Genomic DNA, 27,745 nt, shown 5'->3' on the forward strand with positions numbered 1-27,745 from the left:
ATGGTGTAAAAAACAAAGACTTCAACAATCAGAAGCACCTAATTCCGCATGTTAGTCAACATCATGGCGTCTGCTAATTCATTATATTTCCCAGATGACAATTTGATTGGACGTCACAGATGCTTATTGCTAACTATAGTTCGTTGTCACAAACGTACTCAAAGAATGTGCTAAAGACAGTGTGTACACTTTTGTGGTACGGATTGGATCTTTTGCTATGATATTTCTTAGACGATTTTTTAAGGAAAATTGTCTATATATGATGAGTGAAGAACAACACAAGTTGTTCTTCCCCACCCCCAATATATGTCCTATATAGTATGGAAATAAAAACTCACTATTTACACCTGAGGTATTATTTGTTTGAAAAGTTGTAACATAAACACGAAAATTCCAAACAAAGTTGGAAATGGAAAATGGATGAAAGAAAAAAAAGAGTTTGTTTAGGTTGATTTGGGTAATTTATATAGATGCAATCCACTGTTTGATTCAGAAGAGTAATACAGTGTTATAATTTCTGTACAACAAAATATACAGTACGATGCAGATCAAGACTAATTTCCTTTCAGTTTTTTCGAATGCATAAAAGCTTTACATGTCAATATATTAGAAGTAACATTTGAATACAACGGTGACACAAGTAGTGGTCAGGGGGGTTTTGCAGAAGACTAATTTCACATCGCGATTCGCAATCAAAACGAACCGAACAGACCTTTGAAACTCTTGAACAAGTTGATCGTGGCGAGGTGTTTTACAATTGTCTCTATCCGCAGTAGAATCAGTCTGGACCATAAGTATTTTTACCATCCAATATAGGTATAAAAATTTGTGGTACCTTGAGATACCAGATATTGGATGGTAAAATTGCTCCGAAACCATTCATATTAATCAGACGCCGAGAATAGAGACCGTGAAGGTACTCTCGTGTAATTAACTACTGAGGAAGACATAATACTGGTCAATAAAATTTCCAAGATCAAAATAAACGTACACACATTGTTGGAAGTATCTGATTTCATTCTATTTTGGCTCGTTACCGGCGAGAAGAACGAACGAACAAAATCAACATGTGAAGCGGCATACGCTTGTCTCACCAAAGATGCCGACATGAGTGACGTCATCGTCGTTGTTCCTCAAGGTAGAAGACGAATTCCCACAACTCTGCCGCTTAATTTCTTGTTGGTTCGTGTTCACCGGCGGCGTCGACATGATCGACATCGTCGTCGTCGCCGCCGTCGTCCTCGTCGTCGGCCACGATCACCCGATCGTCGCCGCCGATCCGGACGTGTGGTTCAACTGCGGCGCCACCAACTACACGGCGAGGAGCGCCTACGAGTCCAACCTCGAGCGATTGATTGCTGGGCTGGCCAAGAACGCGTCGACGCCGTCGCTGTTCGGCAAGGGCGCCGCCGGCGCCGCCCCGGACACCGTGTACGGCGTGGCGCTCTGCCGCGGCGACTTACCCAACGCCTCGGCCTGCGGCGACTGCGTCGCCGGCGCGTCCCGGGTGGCGCGGCGGGCGTGCCCGCTCGCCGAAGACGTGGTCGTCGCCGACGACGCCGGCTGCCAGCTCCGGTTCTCCGGCCATGACATCCTCAACCGCAGCAGCAACTCTACGACGACGACGACGAACGCGGACGATGCCATGGTGCTCATGAACACGGAGAACATCACGCAGCCGATGCTGCCCGGGTGGGACCCCGGCAACGCCGACAGCGTGGCGATCATCACCAACATCATCAAGGTGCTCGTCCAGGAGACGGCGAGGACGGCGGCGTACAACTCGTCGCCGCCGCCGCCGGCGACGACGACGTACTACGCGACGGGGCGGATGGACGTCAGCGCCACGTTCCCGACGCTCTACTCCATGGCTCAGTGCACGCCGGACCTGCGTCCCGGCGGCTGCTGGCGCTGCCTCCAGAGCATCAACGACATGACGACGAGGTACTTCGCCGGCCGCCGCGGCGGCCGGATCCTTGGCCTCTGGTGCAACTTCAGGTACGAGACGTATCCCTTCTACAAGGGACAGCCGATGCGGCGCATCGGCTCGTCGGGCGCCGACGCCGTAGCTCCGGCGGTGGCGGCGAACGCCGTCGCGTCGCCGCCGGGAGAGAAGCACAAGAGGAGGAGGAGGAGGAGCAAAGTCATGGCCATGGCCACGATTTTCCCACTTCTTGGATCATTTTGCTGCGTCATCTTTTGCTTCGGATTGGTCAGAAGGTACAAGAAAGGTAAAAGCTACTCTATTTCATATTATAAGTCATTTGACTTTTTACTTAGTTAAATTTTCTTTAAGTTTGACCAAATTTGTAAAAAAATATTAACATTTTCAATATAAAACAAACATATTATGAAAATATATTCAATATTAAGTTCAATCAAACTAATTTGGTGTTATAAATGTTATTAATTTTTCTATAAACTTAAACCTAAAGAACTTCAACTAAAAAAAAGTCAAACAATGGAAGGAGAAAACTGTAATTTAGCCACGCAATTGTGCAAGAAAATGAGCGGTGCTCTACTACCAGTATTATCGCACTAGAAGTATCTCAACATTTGATTTATGAGTTGTACCGCTCGTCGGAAAAATTATTCTATATAGTTGATAGGTTAGTACAAATAGATATGGTGTATTTGATTAGAAAAATGGTTTAGATTAATTCTACTACCGATAGAAAGCATGGTAGAACACCTCCGAGAAAATTAGACGGCAGCGGTTTTACTGAAAGAATTGTTTCAATTCTGAATTTAGGTGAAGTGAGCTTGCAGGGTGATATGAATATGCAGACAGATGAAGAAGCATTGGCCTGGGGAAGAGAAGCATGTAGTTCAGAGTTCACATCGTTCAAATTATCACAAGTGTTAGATGCTACAAACAACTTCTCTGAAGATAATAAGCTTGGGAAAGGAGGATTTGGCCCGGTATACAAGGTAACAGCAACATGCCCTATCATACATAGACTCGTAGAGATATGGAAATCTTAAAATCAGATATATCTCTTTTTTTAAGAGAGTCAAAAACATATGGTCCAGCATCTGGTAGCTGGTTGCTAATGAATATGTTTCAAATCCTCTTACAAGTCATACAATGAAAGTTATTTTCTTAGAAGGATGAGTAAAATGCTGATATACAGTACATAATAAATGTAAATAATTTTGGCGTGTACATCTGGTTGGATGTAGAGTCCAGGTTTTACCCACTTTTTTATTAAAAAAATGTACATAATCATTTATCACTGATAAATCTGTTTTGATGTTTTTTCCTAGGGTCAGTTTTCTGATGGATCCGAGATAGCAGTTAAGAGGCTTGTTGCTTCACATTCAGGGCAAGGTTTCACAGAGTTCAGAAATGAAATCCAACTCATAGCCAAGCTTCAGCACACAAATCTGGTTAAGCTCTTGGGATGTTGCTATCAAGGAGAGGAGAAAATACTGATATATGAATATTTGCCAAATAAAAGCTTGGACTTCTTTATCTTTGGTATTACTTCTCATAATATCCTAGTGCAAATTCATAGCTAAATCTGGCTGTTGGAGTTGTTTTTATCAACTACTTACGTTTATTGATATGCAGATGAACGAAGAAGAGTTACGCTAAATTGGAATAATCGCCTAGCAATAATTGAAGGGATAGCACATGGACTTCTTTATTTGCACAAACATTCTCGGCTGCGAGTCATACATAGAGATCTTAAAGCAAGCAACATTCTCCTAGACTGTGAAATGAATCCTAAAATTTCAGACTTTGGGCTTGCGAGAATATTCAGCTCGAATGATAAAGAAGAAAACACAAAAAGGATTGTCGGGACATAGTGAGTTTTTCTTACAATTAGCACATCCAAATTATATCATCAATTTACATAACACAAACTTCACATATAGTTTGTTTCTTTATAAATTTTACCTATGATATTTCAGTGGTTATATGGCTCCTGAGTATGCTTCGGAGGGACTCTTCTCAATTAAATCTGATGTATTCAGCTTCGGTGTCCTAATTCTCGAGATTGTTAGTGGGAAAAGGAACTCTGGTTTTCATCAATGTGGAGATTTCTTCACCCTACTTGGATATGTGAGTTCTTTTTCCTATACATAAACACATAACATTGTGTTGTCTTGTAGTAATCAACCTCTATTTATTGTGACCAAATTACTTGAAGGCATGGCAATTGTGGAAAGAATAAAGATGGGTTGAACTCTTGGATGCTTCGTTGTCTACTGAATTGCATGCATTTCAGATGATGAGATGCATTAACATTGCATTGCTGTGTGTTCAAGAGAATGCGGCTGACCGGCCCACAATGTCAGATGTGGTTGTGATGCTAAGCAGCGAGAATATGACACTGCCTAAACCCAACCATCCAGCATATTTTCACATAAGGGTAACAAAGGAAGAGGCATCCACAGCTCTTGAATCTCCCAGTCTTAATGATGTGACAATGTCTATCCTATGTGGCAGATAGTTTTTTTTTTTTTGGTTTGTCTCATATATGTTTTTTGTGCGATTGCTTTGATTTGAAGGGGATGTGTTCTATGTGTCATGTCTAATAATATTTGTCAATCATAGACGAGACAATTGTCAATGACTAGCTAGCTTAGTTGCTGCAAAACTTACATGTCTGCATATGAGCTTTTTTTTTCCAGTTTTTGTTTGTTCGTGAACAGAGAGGATGTAAAAGAAGAAATTTTGGCCATACCAAATCCCATCTTTATGCATCAGTTGGCAATTCTGAACAACTGAAAATAAGATGTTTTAATTGCTTATACCAATTGTATTCTTACCAGAATGACAAAATGATGTTATTTTTTAACCAAGCAGTATCATTCATTTTATTGCCAGAAAGTCACAATGATCACTCATCAATATATAATATTTCATTATAAGAATATCTGGTACATTTTGGATATTCATACATTCCGGTCGTCAATTTGACCATTTGCGTATACTAAATCTCATAGCATTGAACAAAACTGACAAAAGTGTGGGCTGGTGGCCAGTTGCCATGTCAAGAGTTGGGGCAAGCCAGGCGATGCGGTTGCAATGGGGCAAACCAATTAATGTCAACCATTTTAGGTTTTGAAACCAATTGCCTCAACATTTCAGCTTCCACCAACATGTCGTGCCACCGACAGTGGCGTCAGGCGTCTTACTAGTAATGTGGTGAAAAATGTCACTATCCTCACATTTTTCTCTTTATTCAGGCAGCAGCAGATGCCAAAAACATGTCCTTTAGACAAAGGATCGATGAATAACACAATAGGTCTGTCCATATATATATATACCTGAAGATTAGTGTAAATATCACTACGAAAACAAAGGCAACACACTGTTGTCTGGATTGTTCATTTCTAAGTGACTGCAATAGCTTACAGTCACTATAAAAACTGCATTGATCTCTCGTTAGCTTTTGTGAACCACATCACGTACATGACAAGGAGCTCGCCACCCTAGCTGCCTGCTTTCGTACCTGGTTTTTTTGAGGATGAACAGCATCGAAGGATTTTTGAGGATGAACAGCATCTCGAAAGATTTTGCACATGCCGGCCGGCCGTCAGTATTGCAAGCTTCCTAAGAGCATTTGCAATGTGGGTTTTTGAGAAGGTGCTAAAGGAAAGAGTAAGAGAAAGTCCTAAATATTGCCGATGTGTAGGGATCCGGCTCCTATATTGTGCTTTGTGCTGCAGTGCAGAATAGCGATTTGCAAGTTGTTAATGTAAAGCGTAATGTACAGAGGTACTGTTGATGTGCCCTGTAGCGCTCGATCTCGTTCGTTCGCTATAAATCGGACGGCTGAGAATACCCTCTCTTACTTCGCACATTGTAGCATCCTATACTGACAAACAGTTTCATGAAACTTAGGCACCTTGCTTTGAGCGAATATAGTGAAGGAGAACGTTTTTTTTTCTTATTAATATTGGAGAAGAATTTTTTTCTATTAATGACTGCAACGAAACAAAATAATAGCCACTAAACTGCTCAATCTAATCCATTTCTCGTGTAGGAATGGTAATGCAAACGCGGGAGGTGAATAACATCGAAAACAAATCGTCCAATACGTTCTGCTACTCGATATATTCCTCACAATCGGGCCCAAGACAGCCCAGAAAGAGCTTAGGTCTGGGCCTTCTGAAGTCTCGTCAAGGAAAGGCCATTAGGCCCGTTATACAAATACAGCCCACGCAAGCCAGTCCGGTCGGATTGGGGGCTTGGGTTTTTTTATTTTATTTATTAAAATATTTAAACAAATAGTTTTGTTTCAAAGTTTTATAAATCTACACCCCTAACGCCCAATGTACATGTGTCACGTCATAAAAAAACACCATCTCTGAGGCGTCAGGGGTGTAGATTTGTAAAACTTTGAAAAAAAATTTGTAAATATTTTAATAAATAAAATTAAAAATTTAAAAAATTCGGGGGCTTGGGGCACCAATGCAACATATTGAGAAACTAAACATCTTTTAAAAAAAATATAGATGTGAATGTGTAAAGTGTGACAGAAATATTTTTGTATCATGCATGGTTGATGACTTATGTGCTCAAGTAGAGAAAGTTTAACACAAATGATGTGTTTTTAACTAAATAATAGCTGGTAGTGTGAGCGCAGCTAGGATGTTCACATTGGATGAACTTGTATGCTTGCGCCATACACGCATGAGCATCCGTTGAGCAACGTGTGGAAAAATGTTTCTTTCCCATACATGCATGTTCATCTATTTTCATCATGTAAAATTGATTGGCTATATTTTTTTTAGATAATGAATAGAAAACCATCCTAGCCTTTGCGAGCTACAACCAATTATTACACCAATTCGTTCAAAGCGAGTGCAACTCAAAGAAAAAAAACATTTTATAAAAAACACTCCCAAACATGAAGCAAACCCAAACTAATAAAAAACAGCTATATAAAGAGAGTAGGAGTGAACGGAACCTCTTTGTAAAGTTGGCTATAACGTAACGTTTACAGCGAAAGCCCATTGCGTTTTTCTGCTGTTTCCTAGCGATGCAACACAAAAACGTTCACTATTTGTTAGAAATCGTATGCATAGCATTTTCGTTTAATCATGTGCATGCCATGTCGATCATGGACCGGATACGGTGACGAAGAATCGAGGAGATTGCCACCGGCCGGCCTGCATCCCTGCACCTACGTTTGTATCGTGCAAAACAAGCCGTTCAATCAAACTTAACGACTTGTTGGTGACATTTCTTTAATGTGAGAAATGTCATGCCATCATGTTATTTTTCACAATTAATACACGCCAAAACCATGCATGTTGTTCTTGGACAAACTATAGAAAGAAAAGCCGTATAAATATAAACCTATGTTGCTAAATTTGTTGATCCAATTGGAGAGATGAGGCATTACCATCGAAATTGATTGATTGTTAATGTTGAACTCTGACTGATATTATAGTAATAAAGGTCTTTTTCTGATTTTTTTTAGGGATCAAGGTATATTAGGTTGATGAAACACGATCTGACCATCATAGTCTAAACCTGATATTATTTATCTTGAGAAGTTGAACTATTATTAGAGCGAGTGACGAGTGAGATGTTAGCAGGAGCTGAAATTATGAAGGCACTATTGGATTCAAAGCAACAACTTTATTTCCTTATGAGCATTACTTCAAAATACTATCCCATGGTTGCATCATAAAACAAAATATTCTCAATAGTATCTAGAGTCACTCAAATTGGATAAAGTGAGGTAATATAACACCAAGAAGTTCGGAAAAATTACGAAGATTTATTATGTATAATCTTAATAAAAACTCTATACGAATTATTATGTATAATCTTAATGGAAATTGTATACATTTGGCATTTTGTTCATGGTATTTTACATATTTCTCCCTCTAGACGTTTTAGATTGGAGGCATTATTGGGTAGATAATTAAATATATTGAAGGATTTGCATCTTATCCATTTTTGTTGATGCTTAATCACTTTTTTGTTCTATTATATGGAAATAAGCACCTACACTACATGCTCCCTCCGTGGACATATGTTTGTCTTAAATTCGCAGTAATAGGATATGTCACATCCGGTACTGATTTGTTTTATATTGGACAGAGGAGTACTACACACCCATAAGTTGCACCATTAATACACGCTTAATTAGTTAGAATTTAATTTGTTCTTTTTTACAACCTATAGTTTTTAAATTTGAGCTTGCATGTTTGTAGGGTACCACGTTTTGATCAAAAGTTTTAATTTTTTTTTTCATAACTTATTGCATGGCATTCTCTTAGTAGGAAATAGACAAGCCCAAGATAATCAATCAAGTAGTTTTGTTTGCCATACATTTATGATATATCCACTTATTTCCCGGGCAGAAGTAGTCCAATTTTTATCCATTGGATTCAGTGATTCAGTCCAAATGTGTGATAAGGCTTTGATGTATTTCAACTAGTCTATCTATCTATTATATACTAAAAGCCTATTAAACTTCCTGCAAACGCTCTCAAGTTATCACATGGCGCTCTAATAAATTAGAGAAAATCCTAGAAATTCTAAGAAAAAAAGTAAAACATCTGCCCCGTAATTTTCATTGATTGGCTATATAAACGTGAAAGCCTGTCACGTTTTTCTGTTGTTTCCTAGCGATGCAACACATGTCGTTCACCATCCGTTAGCAATCTTATACGAGGATCGATATCGTACATAAAAAACGTACGCATAGCATTTTCATTTAATCATATGCATGCCATGTCGATATGGACTGGATATGGTGACAAGGAATCGAGGAGATCGCCGCCGGCTGGCCTGCATCCCTGCCCCTACGTTTGTGTCGTGCAAACAAGCCGTTCAATCAAACTTAACGACTTGTTGGTGACATTTCTCTAATGTGAGAAATGTCATGCCATCATGTTATTTTTCACAATTAATACACGCCAAAAACATGCATGTTGTTCTTGGACAAACTATAGAAGAGCCGTATAAATATAAACCTAATTGCATAGATGAGTCATTACTATCGAAATTGGTTGGTTGTTAATGTATAACTCTAACTGAGATTAATAGTCCTGATTTTTTAGGGAACGAGGTGTACGAAGTCGATGAAACATGATCTTGAGCATGCAAGTGACATGTTGGTGGAAGCTGAAATTAAGAAGACAATAGTTTTGAAGGAAACAACTTTAGTTCCTTCCATTAGTTAGAATTTAATTTGTTGTTTTCTATACTCTATAATAGGTGTTGAATTTGAATTTGCATGTTTGTAAGTTCCCCGTTTTAATCAAAAGTTTTAATCTTTTTTCATAACTAATTGCATGACATCCTCTAAATAGGACATAGACAATCCCACAATAAATAAACAATCTAAAATAGTTTGTTTGCTATACATATATGATATATCCACATGTTTTCTGCCCTTGCATCACAGCCTCTAAATAGGACATAGACAATCCCACAATAAATAAACAATCTAACATAGTTTGTTTGCTATACATATATGATATATCACATAATTTCCGGGCAGAAGAAGTCCAATTTTTATCCGTTGGATTTGGTCCAAATGTGTTATGAGACTTTTGATGTCTTCCAACTAGTTTAACTAAATATCTATGACACACTAAACTGCATAAAGCAAAATAGTTGAAACACTTTGTAGATAACTAAACCATCAAAATAGTTCTAAAAAAATATAAAAACTTTTTTAAAAAAAGGGTAAAAAATGGTTCGTTTTTTACCACTCAGATTATTTTTCCATAAATCGGATTTCAAAACATTTGCATTTTTCAAGCTTAATTTTATCGAGCAAACACTCCCCTTTTTTTCCATAGACTCCTCTTCTCTGTTCGTGAATCCAAGATCCGCTTCTTTCTCCTGCGGTTGCTCTGCGCTCTCAGCACCAACCAAATCCCCCTCCAATTCCTCATCTTTCTTGACCAATTCTTGAAATCAATCAGACGCAATAATCAACCACTATTCTTATTATAGTTGGATCATAATTAATCAAGGTTCCGTGCGTCGCCACTGTGATTTGTGCACTTGCATTTGATCGAATTCGTTGCCGTTGATTGCGTTTCTTGATGTTGTGTGTTGCAGGTTTGAGGTGGATCCATGGCGATCAAGGGCGGCGGCGGGTCGGCGGAGAACAGGGGGCGGAGCCCGCTCGCCATGGTGGTCGCCGTCGGCCTCTGCTGCTTCTTCTACCTGCTCGGCGCGTGGCAGCGCAGCGGCTACGGCAAGGGCGACAGCATCGCCATGGCCGTGAACCGGCAGACGGCGGCCTGCGGCGGCGTGGGGCTGAGCTTCGAGACGCACCACGGCGGCGCCGGCGTGGAGAACGAGACCATGGCGGCGCCGGCGCCGGAGTTCGCGGCGTGCGCGGCGGCGATGGCGGACCACACGCCGTGCCACGACCAGGAGCGCGCGATGAGGTTCCCGAGGGAGAACATGGTGTACCGGGAGCGGCACTGCCCCGGCGACGGCGAGCGGCTGCGGTGCCTGGTGCCGGCGCCGCCGGGGTACGTGACGCCGTTCCCGTGGCCGCGGAGCCGCGACTACGTGCCGTTCGCGAACGCGCCGTACAAGAGCCTCACCGTGGAGAAGGCGGTGCAGAACTGGGTGCGACACGAGGGCCGCCTCCTCCGCTTCCCCGGCGGCGGCACCCAGTTCCCCGGCGGCGCCGACAAGTACATCGACCAGCTCGCCACCGTCGTCCCCTTCGCCGACGGCTCCGTCCGCACCGTCCTCGACACCGGCTGCGGCGTAAGCGACATCATCGCCGACCACGCGCGCCGCCATTGATTCATTCCACCATAGCTCGCTCGCTCGCTCATGGAGGTGTTCGTCCGTGCGTGGCGTGTTCAGGTGGCGAGCCTGGGCGCGTACCTGGACGCGAGGGGGGTGATCGCCATGTCGTTCGCGCCGCGGGACTCGCACGAGGCGCAGGTGCAGTTCGCGCTGGAGCGCGGCGTCCCGGCGTTCATCGGCGTCCTCGGCTCCATCAAGCTCCCCTTCCCTCCCCGCTCCTTCGACATGGCGCACTGCTCCCGCTGCCTCATCCCCTGGTCCGCCAACGGTAAGCCCTACCCTCACCGCCACCGCCGCCGAACACGACTCCCAATGCACACATATACTACCTCTGGGGGCAACTCCAAAATTTAAGATTAGGGGGTGTGGGGTGGGGAAGAGGCCATAAGACCGAATAACCAATATCGATAGCAAATGATGTCAAATAGTCACCGTTAATAACAATCAATGTGTAAAATAGTTCTTTAAAAAAAACTTAAATTTTAGCTTTTTAATAATATCATTAAAAGTTTGGAACTAGACTTTATTACTAAATCCTTTTAATGTAAACTAATGAATAATCTCACAAATAAGAATCTTCTATTTTACTTTAAAAAGATGAGAAATCACAAAGTAATTTTGTAGATCATGTTTCTTGCTAATGTTTTTAGACTTTCTAACTAACTAAATTGATAATAATTGTAAGCTACACAAATAAACTAGATAAATACATATCTTAGTTAGCCTCAATATAGAGTAAAAACAGGAGGCGTGATGGTGGCGGTGTTCGTATAGGGGGGTGTTGACCTCCTCTGGCACCCCCATAGTTGCGCCACTGACTACCTCAATTTCAAAATGTGAGACACCATTAACTTTTCATATGATGTTCGATCATTCGACGAATTTAAAAATTTAGTATATATATGCACAAGTATAAGTTAAGACTATAGTTTCTTTAGTGGTAAAACAAGTCAGAACAAAATAAATTAAATTATAGTTATATTTTTTTAATAAGACGAATAGTCAAACGTTATATGAAAACTAAATGGTGAATCGTCATACATTTTTAAATGGACGGAGTATATGCTGCTCCCTCCGTCCCATAAAAACCAATGTGACACATTCTAGTACTATGAATCTAGACATATCCATGTCCAGATTTGTAGTACTAAAATATGTCACATCCAGTCCTAGATTTTTTTTTTTTTGAGATGGAGGGAGTATGTAGCAAGCGAGCATGAACTTTGATGCACATGTCGCCGGCTCGCGCGCGCAGGTGGGATGTACATGATGGAGATCGACCGGGTGCTCCGGGCGGATGGCTACTGGGTGCTCTCCGGCCCGCCGATCAACTGGCGGACCAACCACAAGGCGTGGGAGCGCACGGAGGCGGACCTCGCTGCCGAGCAGCAGCTGATCGAGGAGTACGCCGCGATGCTGTGCTGGGAGAAACTCGCCGAGATGGGCGAGGCCGCCGTGTGGCGCAAGCGCCCCGACGCCGCTGTTGTGTCTTGCCCCACGGCCACGCCGGCGCCGCCGAGGACGTGCGACGCCGCCGCCGCCAGCCCCGACGACGTCTGGTACAAGAAGATGGAGCCGTGCATCACGCCGCCCCAAGCGGCCGGCGAGGTGATGCTGCGGCCGTTCCCGGAGAGGCTGACGGCGGTGCCACCGAGGGTGGCCGCCGGCGAGGTGCCGGGGCTCACCGGCGAGTCGTACGCGGAGGAGAACGCGCGGTGGGAGAGGCATGTGGCGGCGTACAGGAAGGTGAACTACCGGCTCGACGCCGGCCGGTACCGGAACATCATGGATATGAATGCCGGCGTCGGCGGGTTCGCCGCCGCCGTCTTCTCGCCCAAGTCGTGGGTCATGAACGTCGTCCCCACCGCCGCCGAGCTCTCCACCCTTGGCGTCGTCTACGAGAGGGGCCTCATCGGCATCTTCCATGACTGGTAAATTCAACCTGCATTTCCATTTATTGCTTTCCATGACCTGAATATTACTACCTCTTGTTTCTCTCTGTATAACGTTGATTACTTTTCACGTAACGTTTGATCATTTATCTTATTAAAAAATAGTATAAATATATAAAAGTATAAGTTAAGATTACATATAGTTTCTTTGATTATAAAAGACATGTCACAAGAAAATAAATAACATTTATATTGTTTTTTTATAAGATGAATGGTCAATCGTCATATCAAAAGTCAATTGTGACATACATTAAAAAAACAAAGGGTGTATTATCCAAGAATATGTAAATATTTTTCTATTGATTATTTTTCACCTTCTTCTCCTTCAGGTGTGAGGCATTCTCCACTTACCCAAGAACATATGACCTCATACATGGCAATGGTGTCTTCACTCTCTACAAGGACAAGTGAGTCTCACTCACATTCTGTTCATATCTGTTTCTTGATTGCTTCCTCAGTAAGAAATAAGTAAGGTTTTGAAATACATGTAGTCAATGCATTTAAACTTTGACTATCAATATCTCTTTGAAATTTTTTTGGTTCAGTTCTGAAAATGCTATGATTGTATTTTTCTACAAAATTACTTTCAAAATAATATAACCTTCATACATTTTTATGATAATAATTAACAATTCAACTAGTGTCTTGTAACCATGTTAATGTCCAAAATGATATACTTATTTATCACTGGAGGAAGTATATGCTAATCATGCTGCTATGCTCTGTTGAGTGATCTCTGAAGTGATGAGAAATTATGAATTCTTGCTGTTTGATGATGTTCTGTGCCTAAACAATTTGTTGGTTTTAATGTGTGAGAGAAGGTGCAAGATGGAGGACATCCTGCTGGAGATGGATCGGATCCTGCGGCCGGAGGGCACGGTGATCCTCCGGGACGACATTGAGGTCCTCCTCAAGGTTCAGAGGATCGCGAGCGGGATGCGGTGGAAGATGATCATGGCGAACCACGAGGACAGCCCCCACATACCGGAGAAGGTGCTCTACGCCGTCAAGCGGTACTGGACCGCCGACGACAAGAGCTCGGAGCCGGAGCCAGAGCCGGAGAAGATGAAGAAGAAGGCGGGGAGCTCTTCACAAGAGAGGAGCTCCGAGGAGGAGGAGGAGAGTACAGCAAGTTCTTCAGAAGAGAAGGGTTCAGAGGAGTAAGAGGTGCTGATCATGTGTGATTATTTTCAGTTGTTGGGGAGTTCAATTCTTTTCAGTGTGATAGGGGAGATCAGGAGTTGTGTTCTTTCGATTTGATGATTGTCTTAGGATGAACAATATGATGTTCGGTAGCAGGACTTAGCATTTCCATAGATTCAAGAAGCATATACTTTGCATGTCTCATGGTTTCAGCTGTGCTTGTTGATCATTTCTCATAGCCATAAACATGCAGTTTGCAACAGATTACAAATATTTCTTCAACTTGTAATGCTGAAACAAGCTGCCCATGAACATACAAGATCAGATTTTCATGACTTGGTGACAGGGATCATATAATTATCATCAGTTAACACTGCTATCGAATTGCATCATTTTTCTCTCTTCCTGGTAAACAACTCTGTAATATGGCAACATATATCCGTAAAAGGACTGGAAGTGGAAAACTATAGTCAAACGTGATCTAAGTTTCAGAGCAAGCACTACAAATACAAATTACAACAGAGGGCAACTATCACAGTAGGTATCAGTAAGCGCTTCGCAGTATTTACAGGAGTGTGTAACTATCACCATTCACCAAGTATCGATTTATCGATTCTTTTTTAGCAACTGTCAAGTGTCAACTGGCCGGCTAGCCCTTTTTTCGACCTTTCTTGCTGCCGCTGCTGTTTTCTTCTTGAGAAGATTGCGGGAGGCTGAGGCGAAGCTGCCCTGGCAAAGAATCCGTCAGGCCTGAAGAAGTAGCCGGGGTGCTTCCACTTCCAGCTCGGGATCGTTCTCGCTCTGTTGATACTGAGGTCCCTGGAAAGAGCTGCAGCTCCTGAGGCCGTGACGCATAAACCTGGCTGGCACCAGCAGACTGATGGTGCTGATTGTGCAACGGAGATAATGTGTTTGTTGGGTGCACCATAGCTAAATTCGGACCATTGCCCCATATGTGATGTGGAACGGGTTGAGTTGCTGAGTTACTGCCATTGTTGGCTACTGGTTGTGACATCGCAAGATTGCTTTGATTGAGGTGGTTGTTTCCCATCCTTGCACAAATCTCATTATGCAGTTCTAATATTTGGGCTCTGAGCATGATATTCTCTTCTTGCAGCTCATTATTCTCTGAACCAACCTGTTAATATGTTCATTTTAGTATTAGCTGCAAAGGCAATGATGAATAGTACCTAAACAACTATCGGCAAGTAATAAATCAAGCAAACAGTTGAATTAACCCACTGGAAATATGAGAGGAAAAGGTGAATAAGAAAGTAATGTCTGCTAATTACATATTTGCAGTTTCCATGAAGGCATTTCAACTGCAAGTACACCTATGTGTGACTGTTACAGGAAAACTACATTACTATATGCAACTTAGGTTCTACTTATAAAACACACCAATTTCATTAAAACAACTCACGTATTGACGCTCAGTTAGAAGAGCGGACTGTTCCTTTCTGAGAGATTCTACTTGAGAAACAAGATCCCGCAGAACTCGTGCAGCATCACCTAACACAGTAGCCTTTCCACTATTTTGTCGTTCAGGATCTGTAATAGCAGAAGTACAATGATCAGAAAAGGTATATGAATTTGATATTTGAAGTAAAACTAAGAGCAGTAAACACAAAAAACTGTTTGGTCAAGGTAAGGTTCTCCAAATAATTCATCATGTGAAGAAAGTTCAGTGCAACGCACTAAAATTTATATGCACCAATCAGCAGACAACTTTTTCTAACTGTTTATCAATTTGCACAATTATGTCCTAGATCAGCAAGAATTATTTAAATTCTAATATTTTATTACATGTGCACCATATCAGCTCTGCATATATTTCTAATTATGGAGTACAATAAATGTAGCAAAGGTTAACATTGTGCTGTTTTGACAAATTAGCATCTTCATTCATGAGCAGGCTGCTACCGAATTGTCATTACTCCATATCAGATGAAGTTAGCATGGAAGATGCCAATGAGCAATAAACACAAAATTATGGATAAATTCATGGTTTATTCGCATTGTGTACTTGAACAGTAAGTGGCCGTTCAAAGATAGGGTTAATTAGATCTATGCAGTTTAAAGCAAAGATAATGCAAATAAATAGCAATCTTGGATTTCAGATTCACACTAAAAAATAGCATTGCATCAATCTTTTGTAGGGACCAAACAAGATTCTCTTGAAATTTTGTTCTCAGATGGACCACTCAAAAGGGGGCTTCGAATAAAGCAGGAAAGCCAGAACTTCACATGGGGATATTTTAGCAAATTGAACAGTGTAGGACCCATTCTTTTTGGGATCATAGAATGGCAGGATAGGAATGGCACAGTCTAACACTGCAAACTCCAAAATAGATAGAGACAACATATAACTATGGGACAATAGCAAATAATTGAATTCAGGAACTAACGTATGTCCACTTAGGTGTTGTATTCCTAATTTCATACTCTAAACAATACGCACATACTTACATCAGGTACCTGCGACCTGCTAAAACACAACCTAATTTAAGTTGACTTCGTATTCTCCGCAATGTACACTCAGTTACATATCATTAAGTAATTAAAGGAAAGATGGATTCAAGTAATAGAATGCAAGTTGCTGGTACTAATATTTATTTTCTCGAAAGAGCATAGTATATCTACTATAAAGATATGACATTGATTGATGATGATGGGACTGTGCTAACCAAGCATACTGCTGAGCTCAACAAAAAGGTCATTCAACTGGTCACGCTTAAGTTTCTCTCGTTCAGCTTTATGAGTTTTCTTTGGAGCCTTTTCCTGAGATCTTTTGTCAAGAGACCTGCACAGAACAAAAATAAGCATCACGGAAATAGAAGTACATCATGGTAGGAATTGCACTGCTATGGGAAATAAATGTGCGGAAAGCATGAACAGCAACAAGATTCAGAATAATCTGAAAGTGCACATGTAAACATAGGTCAATTTTAACTCACTGATAAACTTAAAAGGCGAAGCAATTCTGAATCATGGTGGATATCTGAATATGAAACTAAGCATCATACATATTTTGATTATCAAATATCATGTAACGTAAGCTCCTTAAATGATACCAATTGTCAACTGAATTGATGTTTTGAATATTTAATATTATTGCTACTCTGTCAGCAACTTACTATGGGCAATAATTTTTAATATCTACTCTTTATGCGAAAATCATTACAGCACATATAACAGATAAATAACTTCAAATCTATCATCCATAGTGAGCTCACTCCCCCGTCATATGACAGGATCACAGGGTAAAGGAGAATGGACCCAACTGCACGATCCTGTGTTTAGTGGTTACTCTTGTCATAATTCCTAAACAGTCTCTATCTCAAGAAGGTTTCTTGTCAACTATGTTTCTAATAAAGGAAACTCTATCGTCTTGGATTTGTCCATTTGTGCATTGTATATAACCTTTCTCTTTCAAAGTGACTTCAGAGAACAAGTCTCAAGCATACGGAGCTATGGTTAGCAAAAGAATATATGCATGAAAAGGAGAACTAAGACGAAATAGATGATGAGCAGTGCTATACATACTAAAAAAAAATCTTACCAACAAAATTCTTGGAAGTTATAGAAAATCAAGATTCAATCATAGTGTGCCACATCTGTGTTTGTAAAAATTCAGTAACATTTTCTTTATGTGTAGCTTTTTCCTCAGTTGGTTGATCATGATGAAGGCAAGTTTCTTGTGCTTGAACTACTGGCCAAATTACGCTTTCATGCACTTTTGCAATGGATATTTACAAATTACAGCTAGTTTCAATGTGGGAACCAAACCATGGAGATAAAAAAAAGAGAGAGATATTATGATTGACGGGTAGATGTTGGCCCTGTTTAGTTCACATCAAACTTCCCCCCAACTCCCAACTTTCCATCACATCACATCCAAAACTTTCTACACACATAAACTCCTAACTTTTTTTTCAAACTACCAACTTTCCCCAAACTTCTCCCCAATTTCAGGAACTAAACACAGTCGTTATCATTGTTCCACAACAATAGCCCAAAACAAGTAGTACAGAAAATGTGGTGATAAATACATTCAGATTCGGCAGGATATTAGAAATGAGAATGTAAGCACGTTAGCCAAAATTAGAGCATAAATACAACCTAAAAGTGTCTAACGCGACGACAATAGCCTAATTGTCCATAGCAATAAAAAGACATTGGTTATTGTTATGAAGCTTAATAAATGGGAATTGGATAAAAAGAAAGTAAACAGTTAACAACGAACCCATCAACAGCCTTGTCAGAAGCAGCATTTGAGCTGCCACCCAGTGACCCCGAGCTCTCCGTGTCAGCCACCATGCCCAGATTCTGGTTCCTGCATCACACAAAGGTCTACTGGAGCACCAAAAGAAACAAGGCTCAAAACCAAATCGAAAACAACTCCTCCTCCTCCAAACATCATCAAACTATTAGAAGATCAGGCTCAGTCCATTCAAAAAACCCAACAATGATAACACAGAAATCACCAGAAGCTACACTTTTTTATACCTACACAAGAAACCAAACTACAAATACACAAGAACTAACCATGTGTACTAGGAGACAAAGCTAGCTTAGCCCGAATTCTTCTTGCAAGAAACAGTAGTACTAAAGATCTGCACATAATCCCACCAAGAAACCGTTTTCTTCTCTTTCTTTTCCCCCACATCAAGAACAAGAAGCCAGCATGATTAGTTAACCAGGAGGGGGGCTGACCTCACTTGGGGCATGGGGAGGGGGGTTCACCCCCGAACCCCCAAAATCTTTCTTTCTTGGACCCTCAACCAACCCAGCCACCCGATCCGGCAGGTGTGGAAGGGGAAGGAAGCCAGTCAGGCGGGGTCAGCAAGAAGAGGAGGAGAAGGCGACGCCGCCGCCTACCACCACCAACACCACCAACACCAGCTTGAGCTGCAGATTTGGAAGGAGGAGGGAGGAGAGGGGAGGGAGACGAAGACCGAGAGGGAGGGGAGGGTGGGAAGTGGGAAAGGTGGGGGAAGGAGGCGAGCACGCGGCGAGCGTGTGGCGGCCACCCACCCGCACACTTGGGTGATCCGGACGCCAGCGAGCTGACACATGGCGACGACGACGACGAATCCCGTCGCCATCGGTCCCACGGGGAATTCGCGGATCGAGAACAAAAGCTGAGCTCCCGTTGGATTGGGATGATGGATCATGGATGGGATGGCGGAGGAGGATTGGGATGATGACAACTTTCTTTGCTTGCTTCTTCGTCACCTCTCTTGGTGATAAAAATTCGATCTTTATTCGTTCTGTCCTTGCTGTAAATTGTTGATGCCATTCTTCTTTTTTTACTACTTCCTCAGTTTAGGTTATACATCTATGTAAGTAAATATGAGCATTGCTAGTAAGAAAACTTGAAACAGAGATAGTACTACCTTTATCGGTAGTATATTATTTATGGGTTAAATCCGATTTATCTTCTTAACTATTCAAAAGTTTAAATTATCCTTTTAACTTTTATATTATACATTTTACACCACATAATTATTTAATTCGAACAAATTACCCCTTTTCTAGCTATTAGGTGGTTTTGGCTCTCATATGTATGTGCAAAGCCAAAACCAAATGTGAGACTAGTCACCTCCTTCCTCGTGCATCTACCCTCCTCACTCGATCGTGCAAAGCAAACCTCACCAACCACCTCCAACTCTAAGGCAATGTTTGGCTAATGGGAAATGGAAATGATTTCCCACCCACCAAAAGGCATCTTTAAATACTAACCATTCATTCTCCCTCTTTCATTTAATCCTAACCCTTCATTCATTTCCCAATCCCAATCCCACCCTCTATTTTCCATTATCCAAACACACTCTAAGTTCTTAAAGAAAAAAAAAACTCCAAAACTAGCTACACACGGGCCATCCAGCCCCATCATTTGGTATATTGGAGTAAAAAGCAAAACAACATATTTATCGAATGAAAAATAATTTGTGAATATAACTTTTATATACGTGTTCTTAATAACGATTTAAAAACAAATGAAAAAAAATAAACTACGATAAAAATACCTTAAAATCGACTCTAAATTTACGGTTGAAAATTCACGAAGCCGCCACCGCCGTTTCGCATCTCATCCTGAAGCTGGTGCTGCACAGCATAAAAACCAATAGTGTGTGGCGCGCCTACTCTCATGCTAAAATCTAGCCGGCATGCATGCAAAGATGCAATGGTGTAAGGGCAGGATTAAGGCCCTCCTTGTTTAGGCTTATAAGCCAACTTATAAATCGAAAAGTTTAAGCCTAAACAAACAAGCAGCTTTTTCATTTGTCTTTTTTGAAGCTGTAAGCCACTCTAACACTATTAAGCCAAAAGCTAGGTTAGAGAAGCTTTTTTGGCTTATGTGAGGTAGATGTATGACTCAACTACTAAATTTAGGACATTAAATCTACCGGCTTATAAATCATATAAGCCAATAAACTGACTTGAAAGTCTAAGTCAATAAGTTTAAGCCTAAACAAAAGGGCCTAAGTCGTTTTGCCTGTGAGCTGAGTCAACCTGATCAAATAACTCACAAGGTGTTGCTTCCGACTATTCAGACTTGAGAGCAGTTTACTACTCGTACAAGATAGTGGCCTTAATTAACTATTTGTTGATGGATGCTTACGCAAAGACTAGCTACCTTACTTCCCTAAAACCTGTATTAATTATGCAACATATATATGTAGAACACTTTTATGCGCACACAGCGTCGATTTCGAGAGAAAGAAGCTGACAAATTGGTCTTACGATTTGTTTCTAAGGGCAAGTTTTATAATATAGGTTGTTGTTACCTCTAATTTCATCTCTATCACCAATCTATAATTAAGAGGTAATCTATACAATAAAAGTTACCTCCAATACACAAAACCCAATAACTTGCTACAGGACACTCAAAGTATGTAGCATTTATCATGAGACACCCAAAGAACGTGTATCTTCTCGTGGACATTGCAAAAATATGGTAATTAGCTGCTGGATATATGTCTCATTATTTTATTATTTTTGGTGGAAACGGAGAGAGAAACATTGGTTAAAGACAAGTTTGCCCAGGGACCCACTTCTCAATCTCTCTTTCTTTGTTCATCTTCTTATGTGGCTACCTTCTTTCTCATGCGCGTGTTGTGGCAGCTATATAGCACGTGCAACAGCTGGCTGGGCTAGAGCACGGGGCGGCGCGCCGCCACTAGGTAGGGGTGGACGAAAAGCTCGTGGCTCGTTAGCTCGTTCGACTCGCGACAAGCTCGGCTCGACTCGTTTCATTTTTCTAACAAGCCGAGCTGGCATTTTAGCTCGTTAGAGATAACGAGCCAGCTCGAGCTAGCTCACGAGCTGCTCACGAGCCTTAACAAGCCCATACCTCATCAGGCTGCCAGGCCACAAAGCCCATAGGCCCATTTATTTAGAAGGCCCAATAGACAATAGTGAGCACTAAAAGTGAAAACCCTAGGTCATTCCCTTATCCCTCCCCTGTTCCCTTGCGGCTGGTGGCTGAGTTCCCCCACACCCGATGCCACCGCTCTTTGCCTCTCCCCCAGCGCCCGACGTCGCCGCTCTCCCCCAGCGTTCTCCTGCAGCGCCTGACGCCGCCGCCACCTACCAACCCACCCACCTGCGGCGCCGCCCGGCAGTGAACATGAGCTCCTCCCTATGGTGTCGGTGAGCTCGAGCTCTTCTCCTCCGCCATAGTGCTCCTCCTTGTGGTCCAAGTGCCGGCGGAGGTCAAGCTCGTCCCCTTCACCGTCGTGCTCCTCTCCGTGGTCACCGGCGAGCTCGAGCTTGTTTCCTCCACTGTCAAGCTCCTCCCTATGGTTGCAGTACCAGTGAGGTCGAGCTCGTTCCATCCACCGTCAAGCTCCTCCGGTTCTCCCCGTGGTTGCCAGCGAGCTCATCCCCATGGTCGCCTCCCTTCTTGCTTGCCCCCATAGCTCACGAGCTAAATCAGCTAGCTCGATCTTGCAGACAAGCCGAGCCGAGCTAGGTTTCTAGCTCGTTAGGATAACGAGCCGAGCCGAGCTAGCTCGTTATCCTAACGAGCCAGACCAAGCCGAGCCGAGCCAGCTCGACATCCACCCCTACCGCTAGGAGTCCTCCCCGGGGCTCCGTTTCAAATCGGGCAACAGCGAAGTGGGCGCCACCACCGTCAGCCAAATCCTCGCGCGGTATACGTGCCCCGTCCACCATTTTTGCCATGGGTAGATCGAGAGGGATGGCTCCGCCCACACGGACGAGTGGCTCATCCTCCTCGCCGGAAGGGGCGTCGAACCCTGACCCTAATCTTCTCGAAGTTCAACAATTTCCTCTTCCACACGCTTTACACCGCCATTTTCTCATGCCGCGAGCTCACCAAATTGGAGCTCAGGAGCTGCCACCTCCCGGCTGCCCTCGGACTTCTCAGGGTTCCCAAATCTTACTATGCTAATGCAACATCCTGAAAATGCGTCATTTTCTAATCCTGCATCATGCCGATTATTATGTTCTTAATAACTTCCTAAACCTAGGATAATATAATTAGAGGGACCTCCTAGAACTAACTCGCACAAAACCTCTCTGGTATTTAATCTCTTTTGTGTTTTTCATTTAAAAATATATATTTGGTTAAATTGAGGTGTTTCTTGATTTGGTTTAAAACCTTCTTTTGATTAAATTTTTTTTATTCAAATTTAGTTTGAAAACCCCTTTTTATTATTATGAATTGTGGTCCAAGAAATTCTCCACTATTGTCCTAGAACCTAAACCAAATGATTCCAATTTTATTGGATTTAATTGTCGACCCATCATTTGATTTTAAACCTATCCTTTGATTCCAAGCCTATTCTTATTTATCGCCAAATATCTAAATTCTTCCTTTTGATCTAGCCGCTAATTTAATTCCCGTGGCTTGATTTCCTTCTCGGTACAAGAAAAATATTATTACAAATATTGTGAATAATTGCTCTTGTGCTAAGAAAATAAATTTATATCCTTGTCACCTAAATTTCCTTTTAGCCTCAAACAATTCCTTGAAACCCATGCCATATATTTTAGGGTTCAAATCCTATCCTTTTGCCTCCACATATTTTCCTACCACATTCCAAAAAATATTTTGAGGAATACTATTAATTTACTTTTCTATTTGAGTGCTTCCAAATAAATTCCCTCAAACTCCACCTCTAAATATTGCACTCAAATAAATTAGAAAATCTCCTTTGTGAATTCTCTCCTAATTCAAATTCTTCGCAAAACCTAGTTATCCAAATCAAGTATACAAATTAGACTTCTTTCTTTTTGTCATCGGGCCGAAACTCCGTTCTTTCTTCCTTTTGGCCCAATCCTTTTTCTTTCTATTTTCCTCCTTCCTCTTGGGCTGCCGGCCCAGCTAAGCCGAGCCGGCCCAGTTCGGCCCACAACCCAACCGCCTCCCTCCTCCCAGTGCGCGTGCGGCGCACGCCGCCGCAACCGTCGCCGCTAAGGAATCAAGTCGGCGCCGTCATCCTTCTTCCCACGCCATCGCCGTCGCCGATTCTCCCTTGTCTTCCTCCTCTTCGAACCGCCTCTCATCGCCTATATAAGAGGATGAACCCCTTCTGTTTATCCCCCACAAACCGAGCTTGAAGCTCTCCTCTCTTTTCTCTCTCCTTGCCATGGCCGGCTATCACTGTCGTCGGCCGATCTCCCTCACCGGAGCAATACCGGCCAATCCCTCGCGCCATCGAGCTTGCCTCGATGAGAGGAATCCATTTTTCCCCTTTCCCCTCTTCCTCCACCTCTGAATCAAACCTCACCGGAGCTCTCTCTCTCCTCCCGGTTCACGACCTTCCATCCGCCGTTCCGGCTATTTCCCTTACTCCCTTTTCCGGCCACTGCCATCCCTAGGTGCCTTGCAGTCGGGAACACCACTGGCCGCCGGCGTCACCGCCTCCTCGCCACCGGAGCCCGGCGCCCCCTCTCCTCCTCCTCTCTGTTCGACCGAGGAGAAAAAGAAGAAAGAGACGGGAAGAAGAAGAAGAAGAGGAGAAAAAGAAAAAGAAAAAGGAATCCCTGACAGGTGGGCCCATGAACAGTATACTTTCGCAATTTACTCTATTTAATTCAAATTCCAATATTTAGAAGCCCATATCTCCTAAACCGTAGATCCGATCTCAGTAAAACCTAGACCTAAATTCATCTAAATTCAAATGCTTCATTTTGATGCCTAATTTGTTATTTTATAATTTTATTTGAATTTATTCAAATATCATTTGAATTTATATTTGCCTTTTTCAAATATTTTCTTTTACCCCAAAATACCCTTTAGCCACTAAAAAGCCGCCGGTTGGAACTTTATGCCTTCCATGGGGACGTTTGCGGTCTATTGGCCCCAACGTCGAACCGTTGGTTGTAAATCCCGGCAAAACCAAACCCAAGGTCGAAGTGCTGCTCCCGGCATCCCACGCCTTGATGCGTACAATGGTCGGAGCTTCACTATTCCCTCGACCTCCACAGCACGCCGTACAGTTAGCTCTTGAGCTCTGTGTGATCCTAGCCGCTCCGCCGCCACTCACGGTTGTCGGAGTAACACTTCCGCCTCGCTAGACCTGCACAAACCTCCCATCCCTCTGGCCGTTATATTGTCTATCGACACCGGCTAGAGAAGATACCAAACCTAGTCGTCATGCTTTAGCTACGACTAGCGAACACCCAAACCCTAGCCAATATTTATCTTACCTCGATATCGGCTTAGACAACTGAAACCTTAATCAGCCTGCCATCCAAATCCCACATCAACTACAATATTACTTATCCACCATATCTTAGCCACCTACTCTCCATCTACCCAGAACCTATACATAAAATATAGAACCTGGCCGATATACTGCCCTACTCCTCAATCGGCCTAAATATAACCGAACCCTAGGTATAATCCTACCCAAACCCACTATCAGCCAATACCAGTCACATATCTGCTCAACCAGTTCAATTATCCACTATACTCCCTATCCACCAACCAATCAGAGTCTGCACATAAAATATAGGTGACCTTAGCCGCTTAATTCCCTCTCTACCCCAGCCACCAACTCTTTAGAATCCACATATAAAATATCAGCCCAGTAATCCATATACCTGCATAAAAGAGATAAGCTATACCCTAAACCCTAGTCCTCCTAACCGTTTATCTCTTTCTTGCTATTTTATGGCTTTTATTGAATTTGGATCTTCCTCTTCTTCAGTAGAGTCTATTTTATATGGATGGCAACCTGTGGTATTTCAAGCATCAGATAATCAGGTTGCCTATTTCGGATTTATTTGCGTTGGAGCAAGGCAAGTTATTATTCCTCCCCTTGAGCATAATTACCCTATATTCTATATCCCTTTTCTATGCATTAGTCATTCATGATTTTGAATGCATAACCTGAACATATAGCAAACCAGATATGCTAGCTTTTGCTTAGCCCTGCCTAGTTAGATTATGCACAAAATTTAATGAACTTAGATTGGGATAGTATGGTAGAAATGGTTGATTTCCGGGTGGCTAGTACTGTTCCAACCGACATAAGATTGCCAAAGTACATGTGAAGAACATACGAGTACGACCGCAATTCTCGTATGGGCATAGACCTAGCTGATTAAGTTATCTAGCAAAGGTGGTACCTCTGTGTAGTGGTTCTTATTTAAGTCCTCGCGCAGGAGGCAAATTTACGCCGCGAAGGGCGATTGTGATATTTACCGAGGCGCAGGTAAATATATGAGATGAATTGTGATATCACGAACTGTTTGTAAACCCTGATTGCGATGACATGGTGTCATACAATCAGTTCTCTCTAAAGGCCTCGGGAACGCTAGAACTCCTCTCGCTGCTGATAACGTTACGTTCAGAGCGCATGGGGACTAGAGTTCATGGAACAAGTACCACTGATGTTAGTGACCGAAAAGCTTTGCCATGACAAGGCTAATGTGTTTGGCACGTCATGGATTGCGGGTAAAGCGTACATCTACTGTAGTATGAATATTATTAAAACTATTTGAATAGCCGTGGTCGCGGTTATCGGGCATTGGGACTCACAATGGCATCTTGGTTACAAACATAATTTCAAACTTTATTAAATACTGTTGCATTTAAAACATTATAGACTTTCCTTCTATATTCTCTGCTTTCTGCAAGTAAATCTAACCCTACTCAAATATTATTATTTCATGCATTCGTTGTTGATTAATATAATAGCTTGCTGAGTACGTTGTACTCACCCTTGCTTTAACCCCACCTTTTTCAGAGTCATTTTAGAGTTCTTACCGAAGCTGGGAGTTCAATCATATAAGTTAATCTCATTTTAACTTAGTTCTCAAGTATAGATTAGATAGATGGTTTAAGTCTATAGCAAAACACTAGAGTTGAGTCATCGTATAGCTTCTGCTGTAATAGTTAGCCACAAGTTTGTAAATACCCTATTATTTTATGTAAAGGAATCTCCTTTGGAGCCTTGTCAAAATATATGCAATGAAGAACCAGATTGTTGAACCTATATCAATCTACTGATCCAGGGCTTGATTCAGCCTAAACATGTCGGTTACCGAATCATTAGTTTCGGGACCCGACAGCTAACCCTCACCACGGTTGTTTTTCCGCCGCATGGGGAGAGGACTCGCTGTGGTCGAGAACAACGCATGTGCTCCTCGGCTCCAGCCGTGGCCCGCAGATCGATGGCACGACCTCGTCATCCGCCTCAACAACGCGCCCATGGCGGAGCAGAGCCCTGTGGGAGAAGAAAAGAGGAGAATAAAGAAAAAGGAAGAGAAGTAGGAAGAAGAATAGTGTACTGGGGCATTTTGGTACTTTCAATGCTCTTTCTCTCTCCGTTTCCACCAAGAATAATAAAATAATAAGGTGGGTGTCCAGCAGCTAATTACCTCATTTTTGCAGTGTCCATGAAAAGATACACGTTCTTTGGGTGTCTCACAACAAATGCCACAAACTTTGGGTGTCCTGTAGCAAATTTTGCCATAACTTTAGTACTATCACATTTTTATTGAATTTTGTGTAGAGATTATCCAGAGGTGGCTCCTTCACTCTCTTCTTCCTTCTCTTTTCCACATCAGCAAATGAGTCTACATGTCATCTAGGGGCAAGTGTTTAAGGGCTTATAGTACTTGCCCTAACTGGGCCACCACATCAGCTTAAAACCACAAAAGAGGATGTAATTTATCTGGATTAAATAGTTAGGAGGTGTAAAATATATGGTATAAAAGTTAAGGAGGGTAATTTATAGTTTTATGATAGGTGAGGAGGTTAAACCGAACTTAACCCATTATTTATCAGACTCTCAGGGATGTAAGGTAGGAAAAATTCAGAGACATGCATAAAATGAATTAAGTGACATATCTATACTTACTATAAAGTTATAAAGTTATAGTCCACTAAATCTAAAGCTCAATATATAACCATGTCACATCATCACCCACTAATAATAATACATATAACCTCATACAAGCATGCGACATCATCTACAATTTATTTAATTCTACAAATTAACATACAAGCATATCCAATTATCATCCCTCACATCATTTGCACAATATTTGAACAAATCTATCTATCATTTTTATAATATTTAATATATATTTAAATATGTTTCATATTAAAGTGCAAGTATTATTTGATTATTTCATGATAATTGCTGATAAACCCTGATGTTTCATTCTGTCTGTCATCTTTTGAAAAATCCACAGAGTTACGAGCTTTTTAATGAGTCCTATGACAGCTCATACTAATATTACTAGACATAAAAAATTGTCTCATATGTACTATTTGCGAGGGACCTAGATCGAATTACGGAAACATAGAAGGATCTTTTCGCAAAAAAACCACCCCACGCACCGTTTCTATCCAACGTGGCATAGCCGAGCGGGCGCCCCTTCCGCTGCTCTTAATAGTTTC

At 42.1% G+C, this 27,745-nt stretch overlaps 3 protein-coding genes and 1 long non-coding RNA gene across 9 annotated transcripts; 3 read left to right on the forward strand and 1 right to left on the reverse strand.

The window, feature by feature from the left end:
- The first annotated feature begins 1,085 nt into the window (after positions 1–1,085).
- On the forward strand, positions 1,086–4,586 carry LOC4350862 (cysteine-rich receptor-like protein kinase 6). Its single transcript, XM_015762331.3, has 6 exons — positions 1,086–2,231; positions 2,753–2,931; positions 3,268–3,481; positions 3,575–3,812; positions 3,919–4,069; positions 4,158–4,586. Exons 1-6 carry the CDS (start codon positions 1,208–1,210, stop codon positions 4,179–4,181), a joined length of 1,830 nt encoding a protein of 609 aa, XP_015617817.1. The 5' UTR covers positions 1,086–1,207; the 3' UTR covers positions 4,182–4,586.
- A 5,215-nt stretch (positions 4,587–9,801) lies between these two features.
- LOC4350863 (probable methyltransferase PMT2) lies at positions 9,802–14,051 on the forward strand. Its single transcript, XM_015762330.3, has 6 exons — positions 9,802–9,960; positions 10,049–10,714; positions 10,817–11,027; positions 12,015–12,690; positions 13,041–13,118; positions 13,533–14,051. Exons 2-6 carry the CDS (start codon positions 10,064–10,066, stop codon positions 13,873–13,875), a joined length of 1,959 nt encoding a protein of 652 aa, XP_015617816.1. The 5' UTR covers positions 9,802–9,960; positions 10,049–10,063; the 3' UTR covers positions 13,876–14,051.
- A 129-nt stretch (positions 14,052–14,180) lies between these two features.
- LOC4350864 (transcription factor BHLH062-like) lies at positions 14,181–18,806 on the reverse strand. 6 transcript variants are annotated; one of them, XM_066305294.1, is made up of 6 exons: positions 18,571–18,806; positions 18,403–18,470; positions 18,101–18,190; positions 16,542–16,657; positions 15,278–15,405; positions 14,181–14,992 (listed from the first exon to the last, which is right to left on the reverse strand). In XM_066305294.1, the coding sequence occupies exons 3-6, from the start codon at positions 18,172–18,174 to the stop codon at positions 14,504–14,506; spliced, it is 807 nt and encodes a 268-aa protein (XP_066161391.1). In that variant the 5' UTR covers positions 18,175–18,190; positions 18,403–18,470; positions 18,571–18,806; the 3' UTR covers positions 14,181–14,503. The 6 variants fall into 6 exon arrangements, with proteins under 6 accessions (XP_066161391.1, XP_066161393.1, XP_066161392.1 ...); XM_066305296.1 differs by having other exon boundaries at positions 18,101–18,207; XM_066305295.1 differs by having other exon boundaries at positions 18,101–18,210.
- A 4,626-nt stretch (positions 18,807–23,432) lies between these two features.
- Positions 23,433–26,329, forward strand: LOC9272044 (uncharacterized). Its single transcript, XR_001541094.3, has 2 exons — positions 23,433–23,881; positions 25,044–26,329. It is a non-coding gene; the product is annotated as an uncharacterized lncRNA (long non-coding RNA).
- The last annotated feature ends 1,416 nt before the right edge of the window (positions 26,330–27,745 follow it).

The sequence above is a fragment of the Oryza sativa genome, chromosome 11 (genome assembly GCF_034140825.1).
Source record: "Oryza sativa Japonica Group chromosome 11, ASM3414082v1".
NCBI classification, from domain to species: Eukaryota; Viridiplantae; Streptophyta; class Magnoliopsida; order Poales; family Poaceae; genus Oryza; species Oryza sativa.

Bases quoted from the DNA above. Each gene is read 5' to 3' on its own strand.
- LOC4350864 (XM_015762333.3), bottom strand. The intron at 16,658-18,100 runs GTTCGTTGTTAA...TGTTCTGTGCAG, and splicing joins TCTGACAAGGCTGTTGATGG to GTCTCTTGACAAAAGATCTC. The intron at 15,406-16,541 runs GTTAGCACAGTC...CTGCTATTACAG, and splicing joins TGAGCTCAGCAGTATGCTTG to ATCCTGAACGACAAAATAGT.
- LOC4350862 (XM_015762331.3), top strand. From the start codon at position 1,208: ATGATCGACATCGTCGTCGTCGCCGCCGTCGTCCTCGTCGTCGGCCAC. The intron at 2,932-3,267 runs GTAACAGCAACA...GTTTTTTCCTAG, and splicing joins GATTTGGCCCGGTATACAAG to GGTCAGTTTTCTGATGGATC. The intron at 4,070-4,157 runs GTGAGTTCTTTT...AATTACTTGAAG, and splicing joins TCTTCACCCTACTTGGATAT to GCATGGCAATTGTGGAAAGA.
- LOC4350863 (XM_015762330.3), top strand. From the start codon at position 10,064: ATGGCGATCAAGGGCGGCGGCGGGTCGGCGGAGAACAGGGGGCGGAGC. The intron at 10,715-10,816 runs GTAAGCGACATC...TGGCGTGTTCAG, and splicing joins TCCTCGACACCGGCTGCGGC to GTGGCGAGCCTGGGCGCGTA. The intron at 11,028-12,014 runs GTAAGCCCTACC...TCGCGCGCGCAG, and splicing joins CATCCCCTGGTCCGCCAACG to GTGGGATGTACATGATGGAG.